The sequence below is a fragment of the Sus scrofa genome, chromosome 18, assembly GCF_054392235.1.
Source record: "Sus scrofa isolate SSC_HxYL_T2T_F1_AM1 chromosome 18, Sscrofa_HxYL_maternal_Yorkshire_Landrace_v2.0, whole genome shotgun sequence".
In the NCBI taxonomy this organism is placed as follows: domain Eukaryota; kingdom Metazoa; phylum Chordata; class Mammalia; order Artiodactyla; family Suidae; genus Sus; species Sus scrofa.
Genome location: NC_139400.1, coordinates 42728985 through 42754902, shown reverse-complemented (window position 1 = coordinate 42754902; position 25918 = coordinate 42728985). Strand labels below are relative to the sequence as shown.

At 42.9% G+C, this 25918-nt stretch overlaps 1 protein-coding gene across 16 annotated transcripts in view; it reads right to left on the bottom strand.

Moving 5' to 3' along the window:
* Nucleotides 1-25918, bottom strand: part of DOCK4 (dedicator of cytokinesis 4) — a 457247-nt gene that overhangs the window by 22210 nt on the left and 409119 nt on the right. For 15 of the 16 annotated variants that reach the window (XM_021079277.2, XM_021079279.2, XM_021079282.2 and 12 more), the window contains 6 exons: nucleotides 23706-23854; nucleotides 21468-21554; nucleotides 19190-19294; nucleotides 11644-11785; nucleotides 10137-10303; nucleotides 6296-6382 (listed from right to left, as the gene is read on the bottom strand). In XM_021079277.2, coding sequence (XP_020934936.2) covers nucleotides 6296-6382; nucleotides 10137-10303; nucleotides 11644-11785; nucleotides 19190-19294; nucleotides 21468-21554; nucleotides 23706-23854 — 737 coding nt within the window. Of the gene's footprint in view, nucleotides 1-2953; nucleotides 3193-3721; nucleotides 6383-10136; nucleotides 10304-11643; nucleotides 11786-19189; nucleotides 19295-21467; nucleotides 21555-23705; nucleotides 23855-25918 lie in introns of those variants that run through there. The other variant, XR_014834200.1, reaches the window with a different exon arrangement.

Sequence of the window (25918 nt, the reverse complement as noted above, 5' to 3'; positions counted from 1 at the left end):
AAAGGGAAATTGTTGTTCAATGGATATTGTACAACAATGTGTGTATACTCAATACGCTGTATTATACATTTAAAAATGGTTAGGATGGTAGCTTTTATGTATTCCTTATGGTGCAGAGGGTTAAGGATCTGGCATTGTCACTGCAGTGGTTCAGGTTGCTGCTGTGGCATAGGTTTGATCCCTGGCCTGGGAATTTCCACATGTTATAGGCATGACCAGGAAAAAAAAATTAAAAATGTAAATGAAATAAAATACAGAAAGTACAGACAAAAGACATATAACTTGGGAAGATATTTCCAGCATGTATTTCAGATGAATTATCCATATATCTAAAATACTGAAGAAAACTAGACAAAGGATATGATCAGTATATTCACAAAAAAAGAGAGTAAATTCATGAAAATATATCATCTTACTAGCACTCAACAAATGCCAAAAAAAATCAACCTACCATGATCATTTTTGGTCTATTTTTTGGAAAGATTAAAATAAAATACAACAACCAGTGTTGGGGAGAACGCTGGGAAATTGGATATTTCCCAGAACAATCATCTCCTCCAGACAGGGCACAAACTGATACATGCCATTGCTGGTCCATGAATCAAAGGTTACCTTGTAGACCCCTTGATAGCTCAATTCACTTCTAGTGAAATTATTCTAAAGGGATGGTCAAAGAAGTGTACAAAGAATAATGTGTAAAAAATGCTCACCAAGGAATTATTTTCTTTTAGTCCTAGATTGTGATCTTTAAATACTGCTTTTGCTTCTAAAAATAATCAGGAGTCATTGGAGAAATGGTTCCTTTCAGGTCTGGGGTAGGACCGTACACATGGGCCTGCACTACCTACTTATACCAGTAAGCAAGGAAGGCAGCTGGAGGAATGCATTAAAACAGCTGGTCTATGGTCCATTCCCTGTCTTTACTGGAGGGATGTCCTTGGGGAACAGAAAAGAAAGTAGGTGACTTGGTCTTATCTCCTAGTTAATTTAACCTTCAAATAAATAGACTAATTGTTAGGAGGAAGAGGTAGTGTCTAAAGAATGCCCTCAGCAGGAAGTCCCAAGCTAAAGGATTGCTTATAGTCCATAATCCCAGAGTCCATAAGGCATGCTTCCCTAGAGAATGCCCCAGAGAAGTGTGATAACTCTCTGGAATATAAAATGGAATATTCCACAGCTTAAATTTCATAATTCAAATGTACTCCCTGTATGGGGGAACTCAATGAACTTCACTTAGAGACTCCATCTTTTAATCTGGATTATTATTGATGTGAGAAAGAAGGACCTAGAGGACAAGGCTTGAGGTCTCATTCATCTCTCTGCTCATCCAAGCCTCTTGATTGCCTTAAAATTGTTAGTAAAGCTTGATGCTGATTCCTATGCTTGATTTGACAATCCAATCCTGTGTGTTAGCTCAGTAATAAAGACAACTTGCTTATTGTCAAAAAGACTGAGAAGCCAATTTGAAGAGACTCTCAAAGGGCAAAATGGAACAATTTGAAACGTAATGAGACTAATAATTGTGATGAATTGAAACAAAACAAATATATTTAAATCCATGAGCTACTACTGATACTAAAAACAAAACCAACCAAACAAAACCCTCCCTGGTCACTTTTATAGGGTGTTAGGGAACCAAATTATTATCCTGAAAACTGTTAAATAAAGGGAAAGAATAGAGCATTATCCTTCCTTTCCTGTACCTCAGGGTCATCAAATGGTTGATGAAGGTATATTTCTCTTTATAGAAGCATTCCAATCAACAAAGAATGATAAAATACCATTTTGCAACCCCTAATAGATTACTGGATAGACGCAATGATCATCACTGGCTGCCACAGCATATATCACTACCTATGAAGTAGTTTTGCAAAAAATAAAAACAATAGGAGTTTCTGTGTGGCTCAGTGGCTTAAGCATCCAGTGTTGTTACTGCAGTGGCTTGGGTCACTGTCATGGCATGGGTTTGATCCCTGGCCCTGGGAACTTCTGCATGCAGTCGGTGCAGGAAAAAAAAAAAAATTAAATACATACATAAATAAATAAAAATAAAAACAACACCTCATCAAGCTTCTAAGTCTAAATGCCAAATTACAAAAAATAGCAACAAAGAAACATGTTAAATGACTCCACTGATTTATAGTCTGCAAAATCCAGACTTAGGGAAACACTTCCATATAAACAACCTGTTTTTTTTCCCTTCACCCCACCCCCCCCCAAAAAAAAGCAAGGGGAAAAAAAAGTAATTCAGGGGGGAACCTATAGATCAAATGGGACTGAGGAGGTATTTCAACCATTACAATGTGTGGTCCTTATTTAGGCCCCAATTAAAACAACAAATGCAAAAACAAACAAAAACCTATAAAATAGGTTGGAGAAAAACCTATAAAACTTGGAGACGTATGAATGACTTGGATATTTTATGATCAAGGAATTAACATGAAAATTTTTAGATGGACATTTTTCGTTAATATACAGACAAATATTCTTACATAGATAAAATGAAATGATGTCTGAGATTTACTTCAAAATAATCCATTGTGGAAGGGAATGGAGAGAGGTATAAATGAAATAAAATGGGCCTTTTTGATAGGTGTTGAAGTAAAATGATGGGTAAACCAGGTTAATTATATATGTTCCCTATTTTTCTATGATACAACTTCAGTTTAAAAAGGACACTGGCTCTTGTGCACAGAAATGACTGCACAGGGAAAGGGCAGAAGGGCAGAAGCAGACGACCCCTTAGAAGACTAGTGAAGACATTAGGCATTAGGTGATGCTATCAGGAGGGCGGTGATAATGACCCGAAATAATCTGGGTCATTTTGAAAGTACAGCCACAGGATTTTCTGATGGATATGATGTAAGGTGTGATAATACTGTCGTTATCTTTAGAGTTTAAAAAATAATTATCAATACATTCTGTTTTATAACTTTTTCATCTTGTTTAAAAATTTTTAAGTAAGCTGCCTTTTTAATCAAAAATAGATTTTGGGGGGGGGAGTTCCCATCGTGGCGCAACAGAAACAAATCCCACAAGGAACCATGAGGTTGTGGGTTCGATCCCTGGCCTCACTCAGTGGGTTAAGGATCTGGCATTGCCATGAGCTGTGGTGTGGGTTGCAGACATGGCTCGGACCTGATGTTGCTGTGGCTGTGGTGTAGGCCCACAGCTATAGCTTGGACCCCTAGCCTGGGAACCTCTATATGCTGTGGGTGCAGCCCTAAAAAGCAAACAAAAAAATATATTTTTTGTTTGTGTGCTTTGAAAACAACAAAAACAATGAATGAGGAAACAGTAGTTCTAAGGCATTCTCAACTTTGAAAGCATGCAGTACTATATTCTGGGGTTACAATTTAGACAAGAAAGGTCCATATCTGAAATCTTTGGATAGGAGGTTTCAGAATTCAGAGTTTTTCAGATTTGAGAAAGGTGATATAAGGCACCTATGTTCTACTAGGTAATCCTCAAGCAGGGTCCAGGAAAGTTCCCTTTAATCAAATGCATTAATATTTCTGTAGTAAAACATATACGTAGTCATACTGAGATAAAGATCTTCGATGGCCTTAGGTCAGGTTAGCTTTTTATCAACTGAATTCTGGAGCCACATTTATGAAAACATCTTTTGGTATCCAGAATCTTCTCTATTTTGGCAGAGGACCTAGGGGATTTTCAATTCCGTGTGGCATCTCTGTGTTGAGTACCTACTCTGTGCTCCGACCTTCGGGACCTTCTGCACCAGGAATTAAAGCAGTCAACCAACAGCTTTCACAGCAGGTGGGGACAGGCCAGGCAGTGGGAACAAGAGAAAGACGCGAGGTTATCAGAAGTGGGCTGCGTTCAGGAAACAAAACGGCCCGGCTGGATTTGTTCTGTTCGGCAGAATGCAAGACGGCAAACCCTAATAAAACAGGCAGCTCATGTTGAAAAGACTGTGTTCAGTCATGCTCTTTTCATCGTTATCCGCATGCTACTTTTTATTAGCAGGGTGTCTGGGAGCGTGTGTCATATTTCCAAGGTTAGGAACATGGTGAGACTTCAAGGGACTGAATGCTCTGGGTAATGAGTGGCTGGGAAGGTGCTCTGAATCACTCATGCAGCATGGGGGACTCAGCACTCGTCTGTGGGTTGGGTCCACGCCATTCAGCAGGAAGCATATCACTTAGACTTTCGGAGCCCTGCCTTCATCACCCTCTCCTCTTCCACGGAAGGCCATGGGGTCCACCATGGAAGCAACCAGCTTTGTGGCCCCTTCATTCAGATCTGACAAGAACCCAACCGTGCTGATGTGATCTGCTGAACGGAGTTCAATTTGTTAAGGGAGCTATGTGAATTTTTCAGTCCTGCAAAGTGATAATGTCATTAAATCCTTGGCATGATTAAACAAGATAAGCCGAGAGTGGGTTTTGTTGTTGCTGTTTTTTGGTTTTTGGCCATGCCCGCAGCATATGGAAGTAAGTCCCCAGGGCCAGGGACTGAACCCACACCACGGCAGCGGCTCAAGCTGCTGCAGTGACAGCACTGGATCCTTATCCCCGCTGTGCCACATGAAAACTCCCAAGTTCAGGGTGGTATCAAGGCTGAGAGAGATTTCATGGAGGACAAGCTATTTTTGGAAGACAATTTGGGCAGGAACTGCTCTTACTTATTCGTGGACAGAGTGGGTTTGTTACCTAAAGAAGGAAGGGGTTACATTATATTTTCACAATTGGCACATTTTCTATCAGCCAGAGGACTGAAGCAATCGAAAGGCTGGCCCCAGCCCTAACAGCTGGACCAAGGGTGAGAGAGGGATGCTTAAGACTGCAGGGCTGTTGTGGCTGTCAGCTTGAAGAGCAGCCTAGACAGAAGGGCAGAGTCTCACTCTGGCTGTGGCTGCCTTCAGCAGCTGCTCTCTGTTCCCACATCTGGGAACTGAAGCTGGGGGCATGTTTTACAACCTAAAGGCTTCCTGGGTGCTAGGTTTCCAGGTTCTAGAATAACACCCACCCTTCTGCTGGTGCTCAGTGAGGCTGAGAGAGCAGCATCCCTTCTGTGAAGTGTGACAGGATGGACCTACTGCATGTCAGATACCATCCTGGCGCTTGACGCTGGCCTCATGTTGCCATAAGGCTGGAAGAGATAAACAGCTGATGGTGGAGTCAGTAAAATCTGGGTTCGAGTCTACCCTTTTTTCAATATCTTGCTTTGGGACCTCTGGCAAAGGCTTTTAACCTCCTGTTATAACTTAAGAAAATATGGATAAGCATACCTCGGATATGGGAGAAATGAGAATGCTAGTCCACTGTTGGTGGGAAAATAAACTGATTCAGTCACCTTAAAAACAGAATGGAGGTTCCTCAAAAGACTAAAAACAGAACGACCATATGATCCAGTAATCCCACTCCTGGATATATACCCAAAGAAAATGAAAATACTAATTCAAAAAAGACATGTGTACCTCAATGTTCACAGCGGCACTGAGTATAATAGCCAAGATATGCAAGCAATCTAAGTGTCCAGCCGATGAATGGATTGAAGTTCCCTGGTGGCCTGGCAGTTAAGGACTTGATTTTGTCACTGCTGTGGCTTGGACTGGATCCCTACCCCAATAACTTCTGCATGCTTTGGGTGCAGCCAAAAAAAAGAACAAAAACAAAAATAATCCTCCCCCCCAAAACCCCAGATGGATAGAGAAGATGTGATAAATACATAAGTGTACACACACACACACACACACACACACAGGAATATTACTAAGCCACAGAAAAGAGTGAAACTCTCATTTGTAACCCCGTGGATGGACCTAGAGGGTATTATTGTACTTAGAGAGATAATACAAAGAATGACAAACACTCTTTGTTAATCTCTAAAATGTGGAATCTAAAAACAAATGAATGCATTATAACAAAGAAACAAAACGAATACATACCCCATAGCTTTGATATGGTGATTAAATAAGATAATGTGATACATCTCTTCCACTGGCCTGGCACTGAAGGCACACAGTGAAGGTTGCATAGCTAGAGTAGTTAGGAGAGCTGGAATTCCAGTTCTTCTAACGCAAGGGCCCACGCTGTTTACATGTTGCTGTCAAAGCTGTTTTTGAGGAATCCCTCTGGCTGGCTGAGCTAAGTCAATGGTACGGTGCCCTGCCAGCTCTGGTCATAGCGGTCCATCGCGCAAACATTCATTAACTTACGGTAAGTGTTTCCAGGGACTTCAAGTCCAAAGCAGAAGCAATGTCTACATGGTTTGACTCCCATGTAGAACAACTGTGATGAGAAAGTACATGAGAACAAGCTCTGATCCTTACCACTTCACGCTTCTCCACCTCAAACCAGCGGGAAATTCCAGGTAAACTCTGCACCAAGTATAACGATGTCCTCTCCACCCAGAGACTCTACGAGAAACAAAACAGAGGAAGATCCCAAGTTACCCTTCCTTCTGATTACTGAGCTGTGACTCATGTCTGCCATTGAGTTTTATCACGTTTTCTGCTTTTGCCAGCTTTTCTTTAGTATGCACTCCAGCACTCGGCAATCCCTTTGCACTCGGGAAGCTATCACAGTAAGACAGGGAAGCGTATGTTAATTTCATTGCATATCATCTGGAACTTTTTTTCGGGGTAGAATACAGGATCTACCTCAGGCAGCAAGCTTCAAAATGTAAAAACAGGCCATCACATTGTTTTCTTTACTATTTCTCTAAATTTCTCATTTAAACACTCTCCATTCCTCGGGGGAGGGGGGTCTAGCTGTTTTTATTTGGAGGGGGTAGTGGTATCAGCTAGTCAACACGAGATTAGACTAACAAAATCCTCAAGGAGGAAGGGGCTTTAGGAATCACATAGCCTGATATTTCCATTTTAAAAATGATGATATTAAGCCTCCAAGAGGCAATGTGATCTCCTCAAAGCAACAGTCTCATCACCTGTGGAGGCAGCCCTGGAACCCCTGCACTAGAACTTCTCCATGGCTAGAGCCACTATAGCATACTTTCTCGTGCTGATCTGCACTGCTCTAATCCAGGAGAATCTGTATTCACAAGCCAGGGCTCCCTCTGGCCAGGATGAGCCTCCCCCGGCCCCCAAAGCGTGAAACCACAACTGCCTTTGGTCAGAGCTGCAGTTGGGAATGAGGTTCTCCTTTGTCAAACCAGGCTTCCGCATCTCCACTTCATGTTTCTTATTTAAACCAAGCATATTCCCATGTGGATAAAGCACTTCACAGAATTCCTGAAATAGTGCCATTTATTCAACAACAACAAAGGAAAGGATTTCTTTGTGCCAGCCAGGATCTACTGAAAGGAATAGGGCAGAAGCCCTGGGGCAGGAGCTATGCACACTCTGCTGATGACATGGAGGCAAGCAGACCGAGAAGGAATCAGGGAGGAGAGAAAGGAAGGCTACAGGTGCTGAGGAAAAGCAGAGGAGGAAGCAGGTGGGCACAGCATCCTGTGGGAGGAGGACAGTGCTTCTTAGAGGCAGTGACACGTGAGTGGAATTTTGAAGAGTGCGTAGGAGTTTGCCAGGCGGCAAGTGGAGGAGGCAGCTCAGGCAGCAGGAAGCAGCAGGCACAGAGATGCGAGGGGCTTGTGAAAGGGCAAGAGATGGAGACGTTTGGTGCTGCAGGAGCCCAAGGGGAGGGTGGGCGAGTGGGCTGTGGTGGAGATGAGACTCCTGGAGGGGCGGTTTGGAGCCAGATGCTGAGGGCTGTGAGCCCAGGAATAAGGAGCCGGATTTTTAAAAATGTTAAGGGGGAAACACTACACCACCAATAAATACTTAAAGTGACGGCCAAGAGGAAATGTGGTGCAGCAGAAAGAGCCATGGAGAAGGTATCAGAAGGTGTGGGTTCCAGTGCAGGGTCTGGGACAATGAAAATGTGACTCTGAGCAAGTCACCTGCCTGACTCTGGTGGATCTTGGACTTTTTTCTTCACTGCAAATAAAGGCAATGAAAACTACAGTATATACTAATGATCTTTACTTGGAAGCCAAAAAGAAAAACCCAAGTGTTCAAAAGAATTAGAAAATGATTATGGATCTTTTTAGTAACTTACACCCCAGCACTATTTTCCAATGGTTTCCTGGCCTTGATATACAACCTGTCAACCTTCTTACCTAAAGGACTGTGCCTTTTTTTTTTTTTTTTTTGCCATGCCCACAGGCATGCAGAAGTTCCCAGGTCAGGGATCCAACCTATGCCACGGCAGTGACCCAAGCTGCTGCAGTGACAACACCAGATCCTTAACCCACTGTGCCACAAGGGAACTCCAAAGGATTATGCTTTGCTCAGTCCCATCATAACACTGCAGAACTGCCACAGCTTTCCCTCTGATCACTTGGCTGTGAGTAATTCCTGACATTACTGCTGGGAGCACCGGGAAATGACACTTAGGCAGGGTGACATGGGGGGTACACATCAGACAATCTCTGATGATGGTGTCAGGAGAACATTTCCCAGCATAAGTAGAGACCCTTACATTCTTTGCTAGGGGGAAAATACTAACTGGGGATGTGCAGTCTCAGTCTGTCCCTGTTATCAAGGAAAGAGCAGATTATGATTTATCTGTGGAACAATTTTACCCCTCTCCCCCAGTGGGGCTGTAAGAAACCTTGGCCTTTTGGGCTTAGGGAGAATTAGCAAGGCATTTCAGAAGCACTGAGACAGAGAACTCAATGCATGTGAAGAGTCTATGGTTTGTTCCTACTTCGGGTCCTCTCAGAAGTCCTATCACACACCATTCTAATAAAAAAAGCAGTGGAAGACAGTCCAGAACTCTCCCACTGCACCAGCAGTCTACGCACCACGTCTGTCTCAGAATCTCCTGTTCCTTCTGGTCTATGCATGGCTGTCTCCTGCACCTGAGAATAAATATCCTGAGCTTCCCACCGTTGGTTCAGCATGAATGATGAGAGGACTGGAGCTGAACCAGGAAATCTCAAAAAACTGAACTGAGGACCACTGTTGAAAGGGCCATAACTTCAGGGCATCCTCTGAGACCCACTGAGTCAGAATTCCTGGGTTGAGAAATCTGCCTGGTTGGACAGCACCCCATGTCACCGTCATTCAGGACAGAGTTTGAGAACAACTAGTCCAAATCATTTCTGGTCCCTTCTAGTTCTATCACTAGATTCTATTCTGTTCATTTAATTTACTTTTTATGGAAGTACAGTTGATGGACACTGTGTTAGTTTCAGGTGTATAGCACAGTGACTCAGTTATACAGATATACAGATATATATATATATATATATATATATATTCTTTTTCCAGATTCTTTTCCCTTATAGGTTTTTACAAGTATTGAGTATAGTTCCCTATACTATACATAGGTCCTTGCTTGTTATCTAATTTACATATATAGTAGTGTGTATATGTTAATCCCAAATTCCTAATCTGTCCCTCCGCACTCCTTCCCCTTGGGTAACTGTTGAATTGGTTTTTTGTTTGTTTTCTTTTTTTTTTTTTTTTTGTCTTTTTGCCTTTTCTAGGGCCGCTCCCGCAGCATATGGAGGTTCCCAGGCTAGGGGTCGAATCAGAGCTGCAGCTACCAGCCTACGCCAGAGCCAGAGCCACGCCAGATCCAAGCCGAGTCTGTGACCTACATCACAGCTCATGGCACCGCCGGATCCTTAACCCACTGAACGAGGCCAGGGATCGAACCCACAACCTCATGGTTCCTAGTTGGATTTGTTTCTGCTGCGCCACAATGGGAACTCCTATCTGTATTTTTTTTTAATTAAAAATTTTTTTTTCCTTTTTTTTTCTTGGGCCACACCCACAGCATATGGAAGTTCCCAGGCTAAGAACATCTACGCCATAGCCACAGCAATGCCAGATCCAAGCCTCCTCTGCAACCTAAGCGGCAGCTCATGGCAAAAAGCAGTGTAGCTCTGAAACGCACACTGGATCCTTAACCCACTGAGCAAGGCCAGCGATCAAACCCATGTCCTCATGGATACTAGTTGGGTTCGTTATCTCTGAGCCACGCTGGGAGCTCCCTGTATCTTTTTTTAAAATTCCACATATAAGAGATATCATATGATATTAGACCTGACTCTCTTCTAAGTAAATATTTATCAAACATCTTGCCTTGAGGAGCTCAAAGTCTATCTGAGGAAACTTCAATGTCATAAGAACTGCCCAGTACCTTGAATTCATTCTCTTTATCTTTGGTGCCTTTGTGAAATGGTCTGTCGTAGCGGAATTTCCAGATGTGATTCACTTTGTAGAAACTTTTGATGTTGTCTGGAACACCCTCTCTCTGCAGGACCTCCTGGCTCTCCGGAATGGGAGTCACAGCGTATATCTGCAAATCTAGGATTAAAGAGTCAAGGAGAAACCCGACTTGGCAAACTCCACGGAGGCCTGCTCCAGCTGAGCTGTGGCAGAGAGAAGGGGATTGGGTAACAATGTGGTGTTTCTATTTGGGGCAAAGTCATTTAAAAAACTACCAAGGTACCAAGAACTCAGTTCACAGCACATCACTTCTCAGACTACAGGCCTCGAAGTAGATTTATGGAGGCAATGCTGACCAACTATCAGTTTGAAATTTCCATGACCACGAATTTATTTATCAATGATTTTTTTTTTAATGGGATAAGCGAGAATGGCTTAGATCTTGGGTACTGAGGATTGTACCCTAATCCTTGTTGATGTGACACTCTTATCTTTAGTTCATGCATAAGCCTTTTTAAAATTGGTGTCAAATAATGTATAAATACCCATGAAACCAAAGATAGTACCCAGTATCAACAGTAATTTTTAAGTTCCTCGTCTCTAGACTTCCCATATTTACAGTAGCCACCCTCCCAAATCTTGTAATGATAAGCAGAGTGTTTAGTTGTATGTGATGTTTTTAAAAATTACATCAAAAGGGTACATTTACTTGTATATTTACCTTCCCCTCTTCTCATTCAAAGAAAGATAGCAAAATCTTTTTCCTTACATAATTTCTGGCTTCTGTTCCCTTTCAATTTCTCCTATGAAATGGCATCCGTAATTTTCAGTGGGAGTTTCTGGTTTTCTTTAAGATCCTCAGTTCCAGGAAGAGACAGAGGAATTCAGAAAAGAATGCTGGGATGAAATCTCTTTGTTTCTAATGCCTGTGTAATTTCAGTTGAATTGCTCATGTTTAGACAATGGGAGTGTCAATTATACAGCAATTATTAAATGCTGCCCAGGACACCATGGCTAAGAGCCCCGAAAGCTACAGGGGGTACCTCTCTCTCTTCCCTTCACCCAGAATAAAAACATCAAGGGAAAAGGAGCTGAATGATATGTGCCAGTAACTATAATGCTATATCGTTTCCTTGAACTGAAGGAGTTTCTATGGGGTATAGCAGGAAAATTATTCTAAGGGAAATCGCTAGAAAGGGGTTTTAAAAGCAGGGGTGAGATACAGAAAAGTTGAAACTAAAAGGAAAACAATTCTCTAACAGAATACTAAAGGGGTTCCTTTTCAAATGATACCATAATAATAACTAGCGCAATTCAGTTTAGAAGGAGCTAAGCTAAAATTAAGATGACAAGAAAGAGGGGGAGGAAGAAGAGGACTATGGAAAAGGGGCCAGTGGCTGAACCACTCGCATGAAATTCCTCTGTTGCTAAAGGCCAGGGTGATCTAACTGGGATCCAGTCCTTCTAGGTGTGGATACACTGAGCTTCGGCCTGGAAGATGGTCTCATCGGGCTGGTTGGCATGTTGCATGGCGATGGCATGGGGGAATTCGTTCAGCATCCTCTGTTGGAAGGCCTCCAGCCTTTCGTAGTCATGCCCTCGACACACAAACTCTTTATTCTGGAGGTGAAACCATAAAAAAAAGAAAAGACTATATAATGAGTGCATTAATTACAGAGAAAAGCCAAAAAATATGGCACTGGCAGTAACCAAGCATATGCCCAACTTCAACAGACTAGAACCAAAAAAAAAATAAATAAATAAACTGGAACAGTCCAAAAACTAAAAATGCAGAGCAAAGGTCATAAGCTTCATTCCCTATTGCTTTTTATTTATTTATTTTTTTTGACTTTCTGTCTTTTTCTAGGGCCGCACCTGTGACTTATGGAGGTTCCCAGGCTAGGGGTCCAATTGGAGCTACAGCTGCTGGCCTACGCCAGATCCACGGCAACATGGGAGCTGAGCCAAGTCTGTGACCTACACCACAGCTCAAGGCAATGCTAGATTCTTAACCCACTGAGCGAGGCCAGGGATCGAACCCCCAACCTCATGGTTTCTAGTTGGATTCGTTAATCACTGAGACACGACGGGAACTCCTTTTTTTTTTTTTTTTTTTTTTTTTTTTTTTTTTTTTTAATGGCTACATCTGCAGCATATGGAAGTTCCTGGGCTAGGGGTCAAGTTGGAGCTGCAGCTGCCAGCCTATACCACAGCCACAGCAATGCTGGATCCAAGCCGCATCTGCAATCTATGCTGCAGCTTGAGACAATGCCAGATATTTAACCTACTGAGCAAGGCTGGGGATTGAACCCACATCCTCACAATTCGGTGCTGGGTTCTTAACCCACTGAACCACTATGGGAACTCCTTTATTGCTTTTAATAAGTCCCAGCAACACCCCTCACTCTTCTGCTTCTCCTGTGTGAAGTGCAAAGGGGTGGCTGATTCTTAGACCACCCAAATACAAAACAAAGCAATCGTCTTTCCTTTAAATGTTAGTAAACATGTGTTACAGATTATTTTTATAAACTAGACATCAAAGTTGAGTGGGTAAATTCTCAATTTGGAAGAAAGGAAAGTAAGCGCAATCTCTAAAAATACATTTTAGGGGAGTTCCCGTCGTGGCACAGTGGTTAACGAATCTGACTAGGAACCATGACGTTGCAGGTTCGATCCCTCGCCTTGCTCAGTGGGTTAAGGATCCGGCATTGCCGTGAGCTGTGATGTAGGGTGCAGACGCGGCTCGGATCCTGCATTGCCGTGGCTCTGGCATAGGCCAGTGGCTACAGCTCCAATTGGACCCCTAGCCTGGGAACCTCCATATACCGCGAGAGCAGCCCTATAAAAGGCAAAAAGAAAAAAAAAAAACAAAAAAACATTTTAAGTACATTTTCTATAAAGGCCACAGAGATCAGCCTTAACACTTTCACTCCAAGATCCTTCCATGGAAAGGAAGGCTAAGCCCCCCGCATTCCAGCTCTCAATGGGGCTGACACAGGAGCTGAGCTGGCATCACCAGCTCAACTCAGCCTCCTGTAGCCAGAATTCTGTTGAATGGCCAAAGCTAAGATTTAGGACTTTGAGGCCTTGCTAAATATTGGACAAATCTTTGTCTGGTTGTTGTGTTTGTTTTTGCAATATGTAGAAATATTCTGTGGGCTAGGACTCTCTCTCATCCAGGTAAGAATGGTGAAGGTTCTCCTTGATGGAGGCTACAGAGCTGGAAAGAGAGGTCTATTTTCAACAAGTGCCTTTATGATGTGGTTACAGATTGGCAGGAACTCTTTCTGACAGTTTAATGATGATGAGATTATAACTGCTGAGCAGCGTCATTGACTAGGCACTCTGCGCATCTTATTTAACCCAAGTGAACTTGAGAGCTCCACCCGCCCCCCAATTTATAATTGGGAACTGAGGATCAAGAGTGCTTCATACTTTGTCCACGTGTGCTAGATTCACGCTCAGGTCTGCGTGCAAAGCCTGAGCTCTCTCTGTTCTGAATGTGGCCTCGTTTGTCCAGGAAAAGCTCCTCAGAGCTGCTGACACCAAGAAAGATTGTGAGAGAACATGCCCTGAAGATCTTTAAGAACAAAGGAGAGTGATTTGTGGTCTGGGGAATTAAGAACCAAGGCTCTCAGCCTTTCTCAGCTCTGGGAGGTTTCTGTGACTGTGCCAAATGCCAACAGAGGAAGAACTCTGGGCCAAAGCGAGGAAGTCAGAAATCACCCGTGGGCAGGGAAAAAGCCCCTGCAGACAAGGAGAGGAAACAACAGCAGGACTGGGCTCGGTGAACCTGCCATAATTCTCCACAAACCTCGAAATAAATCATGATCCTTTGAAAGACACAAGCTGACACAGTACTCCCTAGAAATCAGGTCCCCCAAACAATCCTCTCTTCAAAACTTTCTTGATAGAAGTCATAACTTTCTCTTCTTCTTCTTTTTTTTTTTTTTTTTTTTGCCATTTCTTGGGCTGCTCCCGCGGCATATGGAGGTTCCCAGGCTAGGGGTCCATTCGGAGCTGTAGCCACCGGCCTACACCAGAGCCACAGCAATGCGGGATCCGAGCTGCATCTGCAACCTACACCACAGCCCACGGCAACACCGGATCATTAACCCACTGGGCAAGGGCAGGGATCGAACCCGCCACCTCATGGTTCCTAGTTGGATTCGTTAACCACTGTGCCACGACGGGAACTCCCTTCTTCTTTTTTTAATGGCCACACCTGCAGCATTCCCAGGCCAGGGATTGAATCTGAGCAGCCGCTGCGACCTACGCCAGATTCTCTAACCCACTGTGCCAGGACGGGGATTGAACCCACACCTCCAAAGATAATAAAGTTGCTTTATACAATAAGATAATACATACCTTCCTGCATATTACAGAAATCCTCCAATAAATGTTAGAATACCCCCAAAATTGAAACAGCTTTAAAGCAATGCAACAGTTTATAAAATCAAAGGAGTTACTCTAAGCACAAAGTCATTCGCTGGTATTAAGAAATCATTTTTCAGGAGTTCCCGTCATGGCTCAGTGGTTAAGGAATCCGACTGGGAACCACGGGGTTGTGGTTCAATCCCTGGCCTTGCTCAGTGGGTTAAGGATCTGGTGTTGCTGTGAGCTGTGGTGTGGGTAGCAGACATGGCTTGGATCCCACGTTGCTGTGGCTCTGGTGCAGGCTGGTGGCTACAGCTCCGATTCGACCCCTAGCCTGGGAACCTCCACGTGCCGTGGATGCAGCCCTAGAAAAGATTTAAAAAAAAAAAATCATTTTGGAATAAATATAAATTTGGGGTCTTATTTATTTAAAAAAATTTTTTTGGCCACTCTGTAGCATATGGAGTTCTGGGCTAGGGATCAGTTACAAGCCACAGTTGTGATCTAAGCTGCAGCTGTGCCGGGCTGGGGATCGAACCTGCATCCCAGCGTATTGGCGGCAATCTCGTTGTGCCACAGCAGGAACTCCTGTGTCTGATATTTGAATTGCTGATAAATAAAAAGGAATTAAGCATTTCCACCATTTTTTTTAAAAAAAACACAGCTTTACTGAGATACAGTTCGCATAGCATAAAACTCACCCTTTTAAAGTATGCAACTAAGTTGGTTTTAGTATATTCACAGAGGTGAGTAACTATCAAGCCCTAATCTCTGAATATTTTCACTATGTCAAAAAGAAACTTGTACTAATTAGCAGTCATTCCCTATTTCCCCCTCCCCTCAGTCCTTGGCAACCACTAATCTATTTTCTGTTTCCATGGATTTGCCTATTCTGGACATTTCATATAAATGGAATTACATAACATGTGGCCTTTTGTGACTGGCTTCATAATAGTCTCAAGGTTCACTCATTTTGTAGCATAAATCAGCATTTCATTCCTTTCTTCCTGCTGAATATTCCAATGCACAGCTATACCATACTTAGTTTATCCATTCATCAGTGAATGGACATTTGGGCTGCTTCCATTTTTTGGCAATTATGAATAATGCTGTTACAAATACTTGTTTCCATGTCTTTATGTGGCCCTATGTTTTCAATTCTCTTGATTATATATACCTAGGTGGAATTTCTGGGTCATATTTTTAACGCTTAATTTTTAAATTGCCTTTTTTGGGGGAAAGCAAATACATCCTTATGGTATTAAAAAAAAAAATCCCAAATAATACAGGGCATACAACGAAAAGTGAATCTCTTTCCCATCCCTGACCTCAGTCATTGTCCTCAGACAAATCAGTACTTAAAGATATTCTATGCATATAAAACATTGTCAATAAAGAACCCACTTGCCATGAGGGTGAAAAAAACTACTTTGGTCATACAATTATATACATGTATTCATTTATTTGAGCTTTAAACATTAACTGGAAATATGCTAAACAACAAAAGGAAATTATTAAAGTTGGTAATTGTTTCTTTTTAAATCAAAGAACAGATTATAATCTGCTTTCCTAAATAAAGGTCAATCCTCATGCTTCTGAAGGGTGCAGTGCTCTTTAGAAACCAATAGAGGGTGACCCTTCCCTTTCATTTGGAAGAAAATGCCATTTATTTATTAAAAATCTGTTTCAAAAGAATGATGATACAGAGATTGATTTATTCCAATTGATTTTTAATAAAATTTATTTTATTAGTTGATGCTGTCTTCTGGTTTGCTAAATTTACTTTAAAGTTATGGCTCTACTAAACTACTTCTGATTTTTAAAAATCTTTTTTTTTTTTTTGCTTTCTAGGGCCGCACCCATAGCAAATGGAGGTTCCCAGGCTAGGGGTCAAATCAGACCTACAGCTGCCGGCCTACGCCACAGCCACAGCAACACCAGATCCAAGTCGCATCTGTGACCTACACAGCTCATGGCAATGCCGGATCCTTAACCCACTGAGTGATGAGGCCAAGAATCAAACCCATAACCTCATGGTTCCTAGCTGGATTCGTTTCTGCTGCACCATGATGGGAACTCCCTGATTTTTAAAAATCTTTACACTTTTATTTTACACTAATTGCACACACTAGATAGACGTCTAGGATACTTCATAATATAGTTGCCAGTTGAATTTAGAATTTGATCTAGGCTATAATATGACTTTTGTGGGCTTCTTTATCCATAAAAATCATATTGTATGACTGATTTGATAGAAAGACAAATATACCAATAATAATGTATAATATTCATTATAATATATATTTTAATATCTTCTTTAACCTAAAAGTCCACTCTTTTCTTCTGGTTTTTAAAATAAATTCAAACAGTTTTATGGGCTATCTAAAAATATTAGTCTCTAAACATTATACCTACCATGCATAGTGGATGAGGTAGCCCTGAGCATTGAGGGAAACGTAATCTATGTTATGATTTTTGAGCCAAGTGGGGAAAAGGGGTCTCCTGCAGCACAGTCATGCCTGCACCCTCCTGTGGGGTCTCTGGCTCTCTGTGCCGCCCACAGCTTTAGAATGCCCGACCTTCCCCTTAGAACCTGGACCCAGGCCCATGCACTCTGCAGGGGGTGGCTAATGACAGCCCAGGACCACCATGTCCCTCTTTCAGACTTCGTCTTTCAAATTCGGCAAGTGTTCTAAACTTGCCATTATTTTTGAGTTGGAATCGAGCTTTCCTCTGTGTTCAGGCAGGTCCACCTGCAGAGCCAACACTGTGACCACACACGTTGTGGGGATCCTCTTCTAAGACAACAAAGAGGGTTTGCTTGTGTCTGTGTGGCACCTGAATACACGGTCATTTCCATCAATTAAAAATGACTGATTTGGGAGTTTCCTGGTGGCTCAGCCTGTTAAGGACTTGCTGTTGTTGCCACTGTGGCATGGGTTCAATCCCTGGCCCTGGAACTTCCCCATGCCATAGGTGTGGCTGGGAAGAAAAGAGACTGATTTGTTATTTAAGTGTTTGTTCTATGTAATACTTAATGAATCTTTGCCCATGGTGTCTGGATAATACATACACACACACACACACACACACACACACACACACACACACACACACGAAGCCATTATTATGCAAGCCAGATAAGTTATTGTTAAAGAAACAATGAAGTCAAATCTTTCCCCTTTCTCTTCTCCTTCAAGTACCCCTAACCTATATCCATTCATATGTACTGACAGTTAAAGCAAAATATTTAGGGCAAAACAAATACCAAAATATTAAGATTTAAAGTTTGTAGTGAGGAGCTCCTGTCACGGCTCAGTGGTAACCAACCCAACTAGTATCCATGAGGATGTGGGTTCGATCCCTGCCCTTGTTCAGTGGGTTAAGGATCTGGCGTTGACTTGAGCTGTGGTGTAGGTCACAGAAGTGGCTCGGAGCCCACGTTGCTGTGGCTGTGGTGTAGGCCGGCAGCTGCAGCTCCGATCCGACCTCTAGTCTGGGAACTTCCATAGGCCGTGGGGGTACCCCTAAAAAAGACCCCCAAAAGAAATAAATAAAAATAAATAAATAAATAAAGTTTGCAGTGAGTTCACTCAATGTTACAAATTATCCCAGGCACTTCTTAGTTGCTTGGGATGGTGCATCTCTGCTCCCAACCAATGGTTTTATGTAAGTAAGCATACGAGCGATGTTACATATTGAAGTGTGACCTAAGCATTTAAGCATACGAGGTCCTACTACCTGGCCACAAGGTGAACAATGGTAAGAATGGAGTCAAGTATTTTATTATCCAGTAGTACTTTAGACTATCTGGAAATTTTTCTTTTGTAGAAACAGTTTATAGCAATGAATTGGATCTCCTTGTGGATGACATTTACCGTGTCACAAAAACAACTAGGCCAAGCAAGGCTGTTCACATGATTCTGGAGGGAGAGTTTCCACATGATGTGAAACCACAATGTCTTCGATCGTCTGCAATTCTCAGACCTTGCAACACCTGCCATTTTTCTCTCATGCTAACTCCATGGGAATCGCACCGAATAGGACAGTCAACACCAATCATACACATAGAAAAAACTGCAATTACCAAAGAAGGCTCATAAAATACAGGAAGCTTAGAAACTTAAGAAGAAAAATAAAATGACTGTTTCAAATCTTCGGAAATTATTCAAATCTTGGGAAATTATTCAAAACATGACAGGGCATTTGGAGTTCCTGTTATGGCTCAGTGGTTAATGAATCTGACTAGGAACCATGAGGTTGCGGGTTCGATCCCTGGCCTCACTCAATGGGTTAAGGAGCCAGCGTTGCCATGAACTGTGGTGTAGGTTGCAGACACGGCTCGGATCCCGCATTGCTGTGGCTCTGGCGTAGGCCGGCAGCTACAGCTCCGATTTGACCCCTAGCCTGGGAACCTCCATATGCCACAGGTGTGGCCCTAGAAAAGACAAAACAAAAAAATAAACAAAAAAAGAAACAAGGAAGGCTTTCTAGCTTAGCATGGTCTTTGCAAACGACGAAGTTAAAACACAATCTCATGATGTGATTGTCTATCTTATAGGATACAATGTCATTAATATTTTAGTTTTTTTGACTGGCATACCTATGTTGGAAGTAGGAAAGCAAATTAAACAGTAAATTACTTACTCTTAAGAAAAATGGAAACTTTTTCCCGTAAAATCCAACTCTGAAGAACTCTGGCTCAAGACGTTGCTGGTCCATAATTTTGTCATACAAAGAGGCTTCCATCATCTAGTAAAGCACAGGAGATGTTTTAATCATCTTACCTCATCTTTTAGCTCCATCACTTTATAGAAGAAGACATTTCCTCTATACAAAGGAGAAGGTCATTTTAATTAGGTTTGCAGAAAAGGTTTGATTCCCTTTCGATCCTTTAAGGTGGGGATGGGCAAACTTATTCTGCAAATGGCCAGACAATACATATTCCAGGCTTTGCAGGCTACATGGTCCCTGTTACCACTACTCAACTCTGTGAGGCCCACAGGCTGTAGTTGCCTGACCCTGCTTTAAAGGGTTGAGTGTATTATTACATGTTCTCATCCAGAGCATGTTTTCTCCGCAGTCTATTGAGGAAATATTTTCTTCACAATCAAATAAAAAAGAACCTGACCTCTTAGAGGCAAAACCGTTCTGGAGCATTCTCATGCTAGATGTTGTCACCTGTGAATTCAGTTCTCCTGGGTCACGGTGTTTATTTTATTTCAGGACATGTGGCAGGTGCAACGTTGTACAGGGTGGACAGGGACAACGTGACAAACCAAACCAAAGGGGGCCCATAGTGCAAAGTGCTATCTGGGCTGAAAGCTCTTAAGTGTGTCTCTCACAACATTGGAACTAGGAAGTACGTAAAGCTTATGGTTTCCCATCCGTGGTATTATCCTCCCCAGGGTTCCCAGAGAAAGACTAATATTGCACTTGAAAACATCCCCCCTTCCCCCGCCCCTGGTAACAGCACCCAAAAGAGCAGTTGGCATGAAGTGTAATGCTTTGGGTTTATAAAAATCTTAGCATCTATGGCACCCAAGGGTTCTCACGGGTAAACATTGTAACCTCGCTTCTGTTCTGGGGACAGGATGCCAAGAGAAGCACAGCAACGTTTTCTATAAAACTGCAGGGCCTGCCAGAGCGAGCAGGATGGACCAAAGTTAAGACCAAGTTTTTTTCCTCCTTGGTCTTCATGTTAGGAGAGGTACTGATGAAGTACAGACGTGAAATAAGAGGTCAAACGTACCAGGCCAGCTCCCAGCAGCTCAATAAGTGACTTGTGGTGTAAGGGATTTTGAGCTGTTAAAGCTTTATGATATCATCTCTTAAACTGCTATCTCAGAATTAAAAGGCAACATCATCATCTTTTTTAAAAAATATATATATATATAAAAGCTGACGATCCTGGAGTTCCTATTGTGGCTCAGTGGTAACGCACCTGACTAGGATCCATGAGGACATGGGATTCAATCCCTGACCTTGTTCAGTGGGCAAAGGATCCGGTGTTGCCATGAGCTGCAGTGTAGGTCGCAGACAAGGCTCAGATCTGACATGGCTGTGGTGGGAGCTGCAGCTCGGATTCGACCCCTGGCTTGGGAACTACCATATGCCGCAGGTGCAGCCCTGAAAAAAAAAAAAAAAAAAAAAAAAAGGAAAAGAAAAGAAAAAAAGAAAGAAAAAGCAAAGTTGATGATTCTGTTTTAGAAACCCTAAAGTGGTACAAGATGACACAAAATGTTCATGACTTTAAAGAATACAGACTTGAGGACCAGAGGGACTGGCTTGAACCTGAAGAGGGTATAAAACGTTTGGTTCAGGGACAGAGAATATTAAACTCCTTGAGCTCTTGGGGACTAAGACTTTCGTTTCAGTTTAGCAGATAAAAACATATTTCTGAAGCTAAAAATATTTGACACCTATAGCAGCTAGCCCCCAAATATTTAAAAATGGGTCAGCGAGCTATTTCTACTATTTTGCTGGGCAGATGATGGGACTAAGAATGGTATGCTGTTATAGAGATTTGGTTACCAGTGGCAAGCTCTTTAAACAGTGTGCAGAGTTCCCCCTAATAAATGGGAAGTATTAATTCTGGGTTACATTTTATATTTCAGAGGTCAGATGTAGAGTTTGGAAGGGAACAGGGGCTTACTTTTTATTTTTTTTTAAGACAAATGGTTTTTTATTTAAAAATTTAATTGTAATATAGTTGACGCTTTTTGTATACCAATCAGAAGCATCACAAAGATCATCGGGCTCTGTCTCGGTATAAACAGGAGTTTGTTTCAGAGGAAAAGCATCCTTAAAAAGCGATCTACCATACCCATCAAGATGATCACAGAGTTAATTTCACAGCATCACAAGGGAAAGCTAATCGAAAGAGGATTCCAAAACCCAATCAGGATGCATCCTGGTACCTTACCCTCATCTTGCTCAAGTTTCTGTAGTCATAGTAACTCTCGTACTGCTCTGCAATCTTCCGGCACAATATGATACCATTCTCCCAACACTGTGGACCAGTGAATGACAGAAATGTTAACGATGGCACAACATTTACTAACTTCCACCCAGAGGTCAGGAGGTGACCGCTTGCAGCTGATCAAGCTTCACTTCTTAACCTTTATAACCTACCCTTAACAGTATCATTGCAATTTTCAGCATGAAAACAGCATGTAATTAACATGTAATTTCTTAATAATCTATAGAAAGTTGGAAATGATAAACCACCACAAGTCATTAACATATGGTGCAAAAATAACATTTTCTGGTGTCATTTCAGAATTATCACCTTGAAATGACGGCAGCTCTACAACGGTCAAGGTAAGGAGTCCACAGACCCTCAGCTCTGAAGTAGAGGGAACTGCCACTGACCCCTAAGGCCCAATTATCCACAACTGGCACAGTGGATTCTTTGTTTGACCCAACTGTACTTGTAAATTGTGAAGGTCTAGCCAAGCTGGTTACTCTCAATAGAAATGCAAAAACCCTAGCCTTTGATCAACTCATGTGTTGGCAATTTTTTTCCCCAAACAATAAAGACAGTAGGCTTTGTGGGCCATGTAGCCTTTGTCACAAACAACTACTCAACTGCCATTAAAGCATTAAAACAGCCATAGACACATGAGCTTGGGGATGTTGCAAGAAAACTTTAATCTATAGAGAATGAAGTGTGAATTTCATGTAATTTTCACGTCAAAACTTTTTCTTCTTCTGATTTTTTCCAACCATTTAAAAATGTAAAAGTGAATCTTAGACTGTGAGCCGAACAGAAACAGGCAGCGAACCATTTGACCCATGGGCTGTAGTCTCCCAGCCCTGATCCAGCAGAAGCTCGTGGGACTGGGCCAAAAGGCAGAACCAGAGGTTTTGCAACAGCTTATTCTACAGGTGACAACTTTACTGCAGAGAGGTACAGAGGCATTTCTTTCCTGGTAATGTAGAGAATGCTATGTCAGCATAGTTTGATAAATAATAGAGGAACGTAGGAAAGAAGCCATGCATTTGCATCAAATTTTTAGGTGTACCCAATTACGTTTTGTAAAAGAATGACAGTCACTGGTTGTATGTTTATTCCCTGTTTAACCTTGGCACTTTGGAAGATATATTTAAGACATGTATCACCAAAGCAGCCAAGTGTTCAACTGGGGTCAGATTCGCAATTATGTTTCCCTAAAGAATAAAAGGAAAAAACCCTTGAAGAGGGAAAAGGGTGCAGGGGGTCACGAGCTGAATTGCTTTATTAGCTCAGTGAGGTTTTTTAACACCTCATGGCAACAACCTCAAGTATATGACACAATGCCATAAGATTCTGTAAACAAATTTAGTTTCATTTATTTTACCTTGAGAAAAAGTAGAATGGAGCCAAATACTATATACATTTGGGGAGTTGAGTAAGGTGTGATAAAATGTCTGGGTATCCAAACGCCTAGATCAGTGTTTCTCAAAGTGGGCTTCAATGTTCATACAGAGTGGAATTTCCTGGCGTTCTCGTTAAAAGAGCAGAATTCCCTGCTCCAAGCCAGGCCAGGAGTTTCTGCTGTGGCGTGATGGGTTAATGACCTGGCTTGCCTCTGTGGCATTGCTAGTTCAATCCCCAGTCTGGTGCAGCAGGTTAAGGATCCTGCGTTGCTGCAATTGTTTCATAGGCTTTAGATGCGGCTTGGATTGATACCTGGCCTAGGAACTTTCATATGCTGTGGCTGTGGCTGCAGGGGGGGAAAAAAGCCAGGCCAACTTAATCAGAATGGCCAGGGGTGGGGCCTGGGAATCTGAATTTCAACAAACTCTTGGGGATCTTTAATACATGTTAAAGGAATCATGGGAGTGGTGACCATCTATGAACTACGAATAAAGGAAGCATTCCCACTGTGGCTCAGTGGGTTAAGAATCTGACATATGTCCATGAGGATACAGGTTCAATCCCAGGCCTCGCTCAGTGAGTCAAGGATCTGGCATTGCCACAAGCTGCAGCGCAGGTCCCAAATGCGGCTTATAGTTGGTGTGGCTGTGGCTGTGGCATAGGCCTGAAGCTGCAGCTTCAGTTCGACTCCTGACGCAGGAACATTCATACGCTGCAGGAGTGGCTGTAAAAAAAGGGGGGGGGAATGTGACACCCACACAATAGCCATGGGTGGGGCCACAGGTGGGTGGTGCCGCTCACCTTGCCTCTGTCAAAGTTCTGGATGATGGCCAGGTGCAGGTGCTCCTTGCGCTGCCATTCAGTTTGCATGGGGTAGGTCAGGAATTCCCGGAGGGGCCGATCAGACCATTCCAGCAGCTCATCATATAGCAGGAGAGTATAGGCAGCCTCTGAAAGTCAAGTGGGAAGTGAGATCAACACAGGACCCCAAACAACTCCCCTCAAATGGGCCTGGTTTGGGACAAACTGCAGAAAATACTACTTTCTGAATTTCATGATCCTGAAGAAAACAACGTCTAGAATATTTGCACAAGAAAGTTAATGAATGTTGAGTTCCCCATGGAGATGGAATTATCAGAGATTTGTGTATAATCATGCGGTTTCTCTCTTTCCTTTTCCTTCTTTCTTTTTCCACAATGCTCATAGGCTACTGGTGTCATAAAAATGTTTAAAGATATCAGAGTTCCCTTTGCGCCTCGGCAGGTTAAGAACCCGACTAGCTATCCATGAGGATGCAGGTTTGATCCCTGGTCTCACTCAGTGGGTTGAGGATCTGGCGTTGCTGTGAGCTCTGGGGTAGGTCACAGACCTGGCTCAGATCTGACGTTGCTGTGGCTGTGGTGTAGGCTGGCAGCTGTAACTCCAATTCGATCCCTAGCCTGGAACTTCCACACGCTGCAGGTGCAGCCCTAAAAAGACAAAAAAAAGTCTTCTGTAGCTGGTTCAAAGATGTAGGGGAGACATGCCTTTGCCTGGTAGGGGAGTTTCCTGGTAAAGCCTTGGGGCGGGACTATGGGCATCTTCCCAAGGGCGTGTTCAGGAAACAAAGAATGATAGCTAAATTCTTCTGGATAATGAAAAACTAAAAAATTTGAAAGTTGTGTGTGGGAGCGTGTGTGTCAGGGCAGAGGCAGAATGTAGGAGGCGCAAAGCTAAAGAGGACCTGAGTTCGGAGAAAGAAAAATTTTTTAAGTTCAGCAACAGAGGAGGGATTAGAAAGGGTAAAAGTGTTGGATGAGAAGTGCATGCGTGTGTGTGTGAGTGAGAGAGACAGACGGACAGACAGAGAGACATGGAGGAGGGAAGGAAGGCACCGTGAGAGCTGTGTGATATTGTTCTCAGGTGGCTGTGAGATGAGAAGGTTGAATCTTAGCCGCTTGATGTAGGTCCCCAGTACCTGTCCCTTTGGAGAAAGAATTCGACAAAGCGACTGAGAGTAGGGAGGCAAAGAAGTGTTTATTAAGAGGGAAGAGAGAGAAAATAAGTGTGGAGAAGCACAGGCAGGCCCTGTTTCGGGGGTGGTGAGCAGAGAGATAGAAACAGAAAGAGAGGAAGAGAGTGCCATGAGCTTTGGAGGTGGTTTAAATCACTTGTATGGGGACAGTCCTTCTGGGCCTCCTCTGGCCAATCAGCTTGCATTGTCTGGCCGTGAGCACACATGTGGCCTGATTCGGGGCCTTCCCCTGTGTGCAAGCACATTTCTTAGCCCAGGATGGATCCTCGTGCAGGGGTCTCTGGGCACCTGACAGGATGTATATGGTCTGGTGCCCCTCTCTTCTCTGACCCCTGGGAACTTTCCTGTGGCATGTAGTTCTGGAGGTTATCCTTGACCTCAAGAATGAGAAATAGGTGGTCTCCATAGTTTATTCAAGCAAGACACAGCTTATCCTTGCTCCTGCCATCATTTTTTTTTTTTTCTTGCTTTTTAGGGCTGCTGCACCTGTGGCATATGGAAGTTCCCAGGTCAGGGGTTGAACCCAAGCTACAGCTGCCGGCTTAGGCCACAGACACAACAACAATATGGAATCTGAGCCATGTGTGTAATTTATACCACAGCTCATGACAACACCCAATTCCACTGAGCGAGGCCAGGGATGGAACCCAAGTCCTCATGGATACCAGTTGGGTTCGTTACCACTGAGCCACGCCGTAATTCCCCTGGCATAATCTTTCATCTTGAAGTTATCTGTCCACAGGGAACAGATTACAGTTGCTCTGCCTGGGACCCATCTACCTCCTGTCTCATTATGACTCCCCTGGTTGGCCTCACAAATCTTTGGCAAAGGCTACTCAAATCAGGACTTGTTCAGGGTGGTTGGGATTTCTTGGGAAAACATGTAAAGAGATGATATTCTAAACATACATGTAGAAATGGTGACACATAAGCTTAAGCGTAGTTGACAGGTAATGTCTTTAAGAGAATACTTGCTATTCTGCAGGTCTCTTCCTGAACC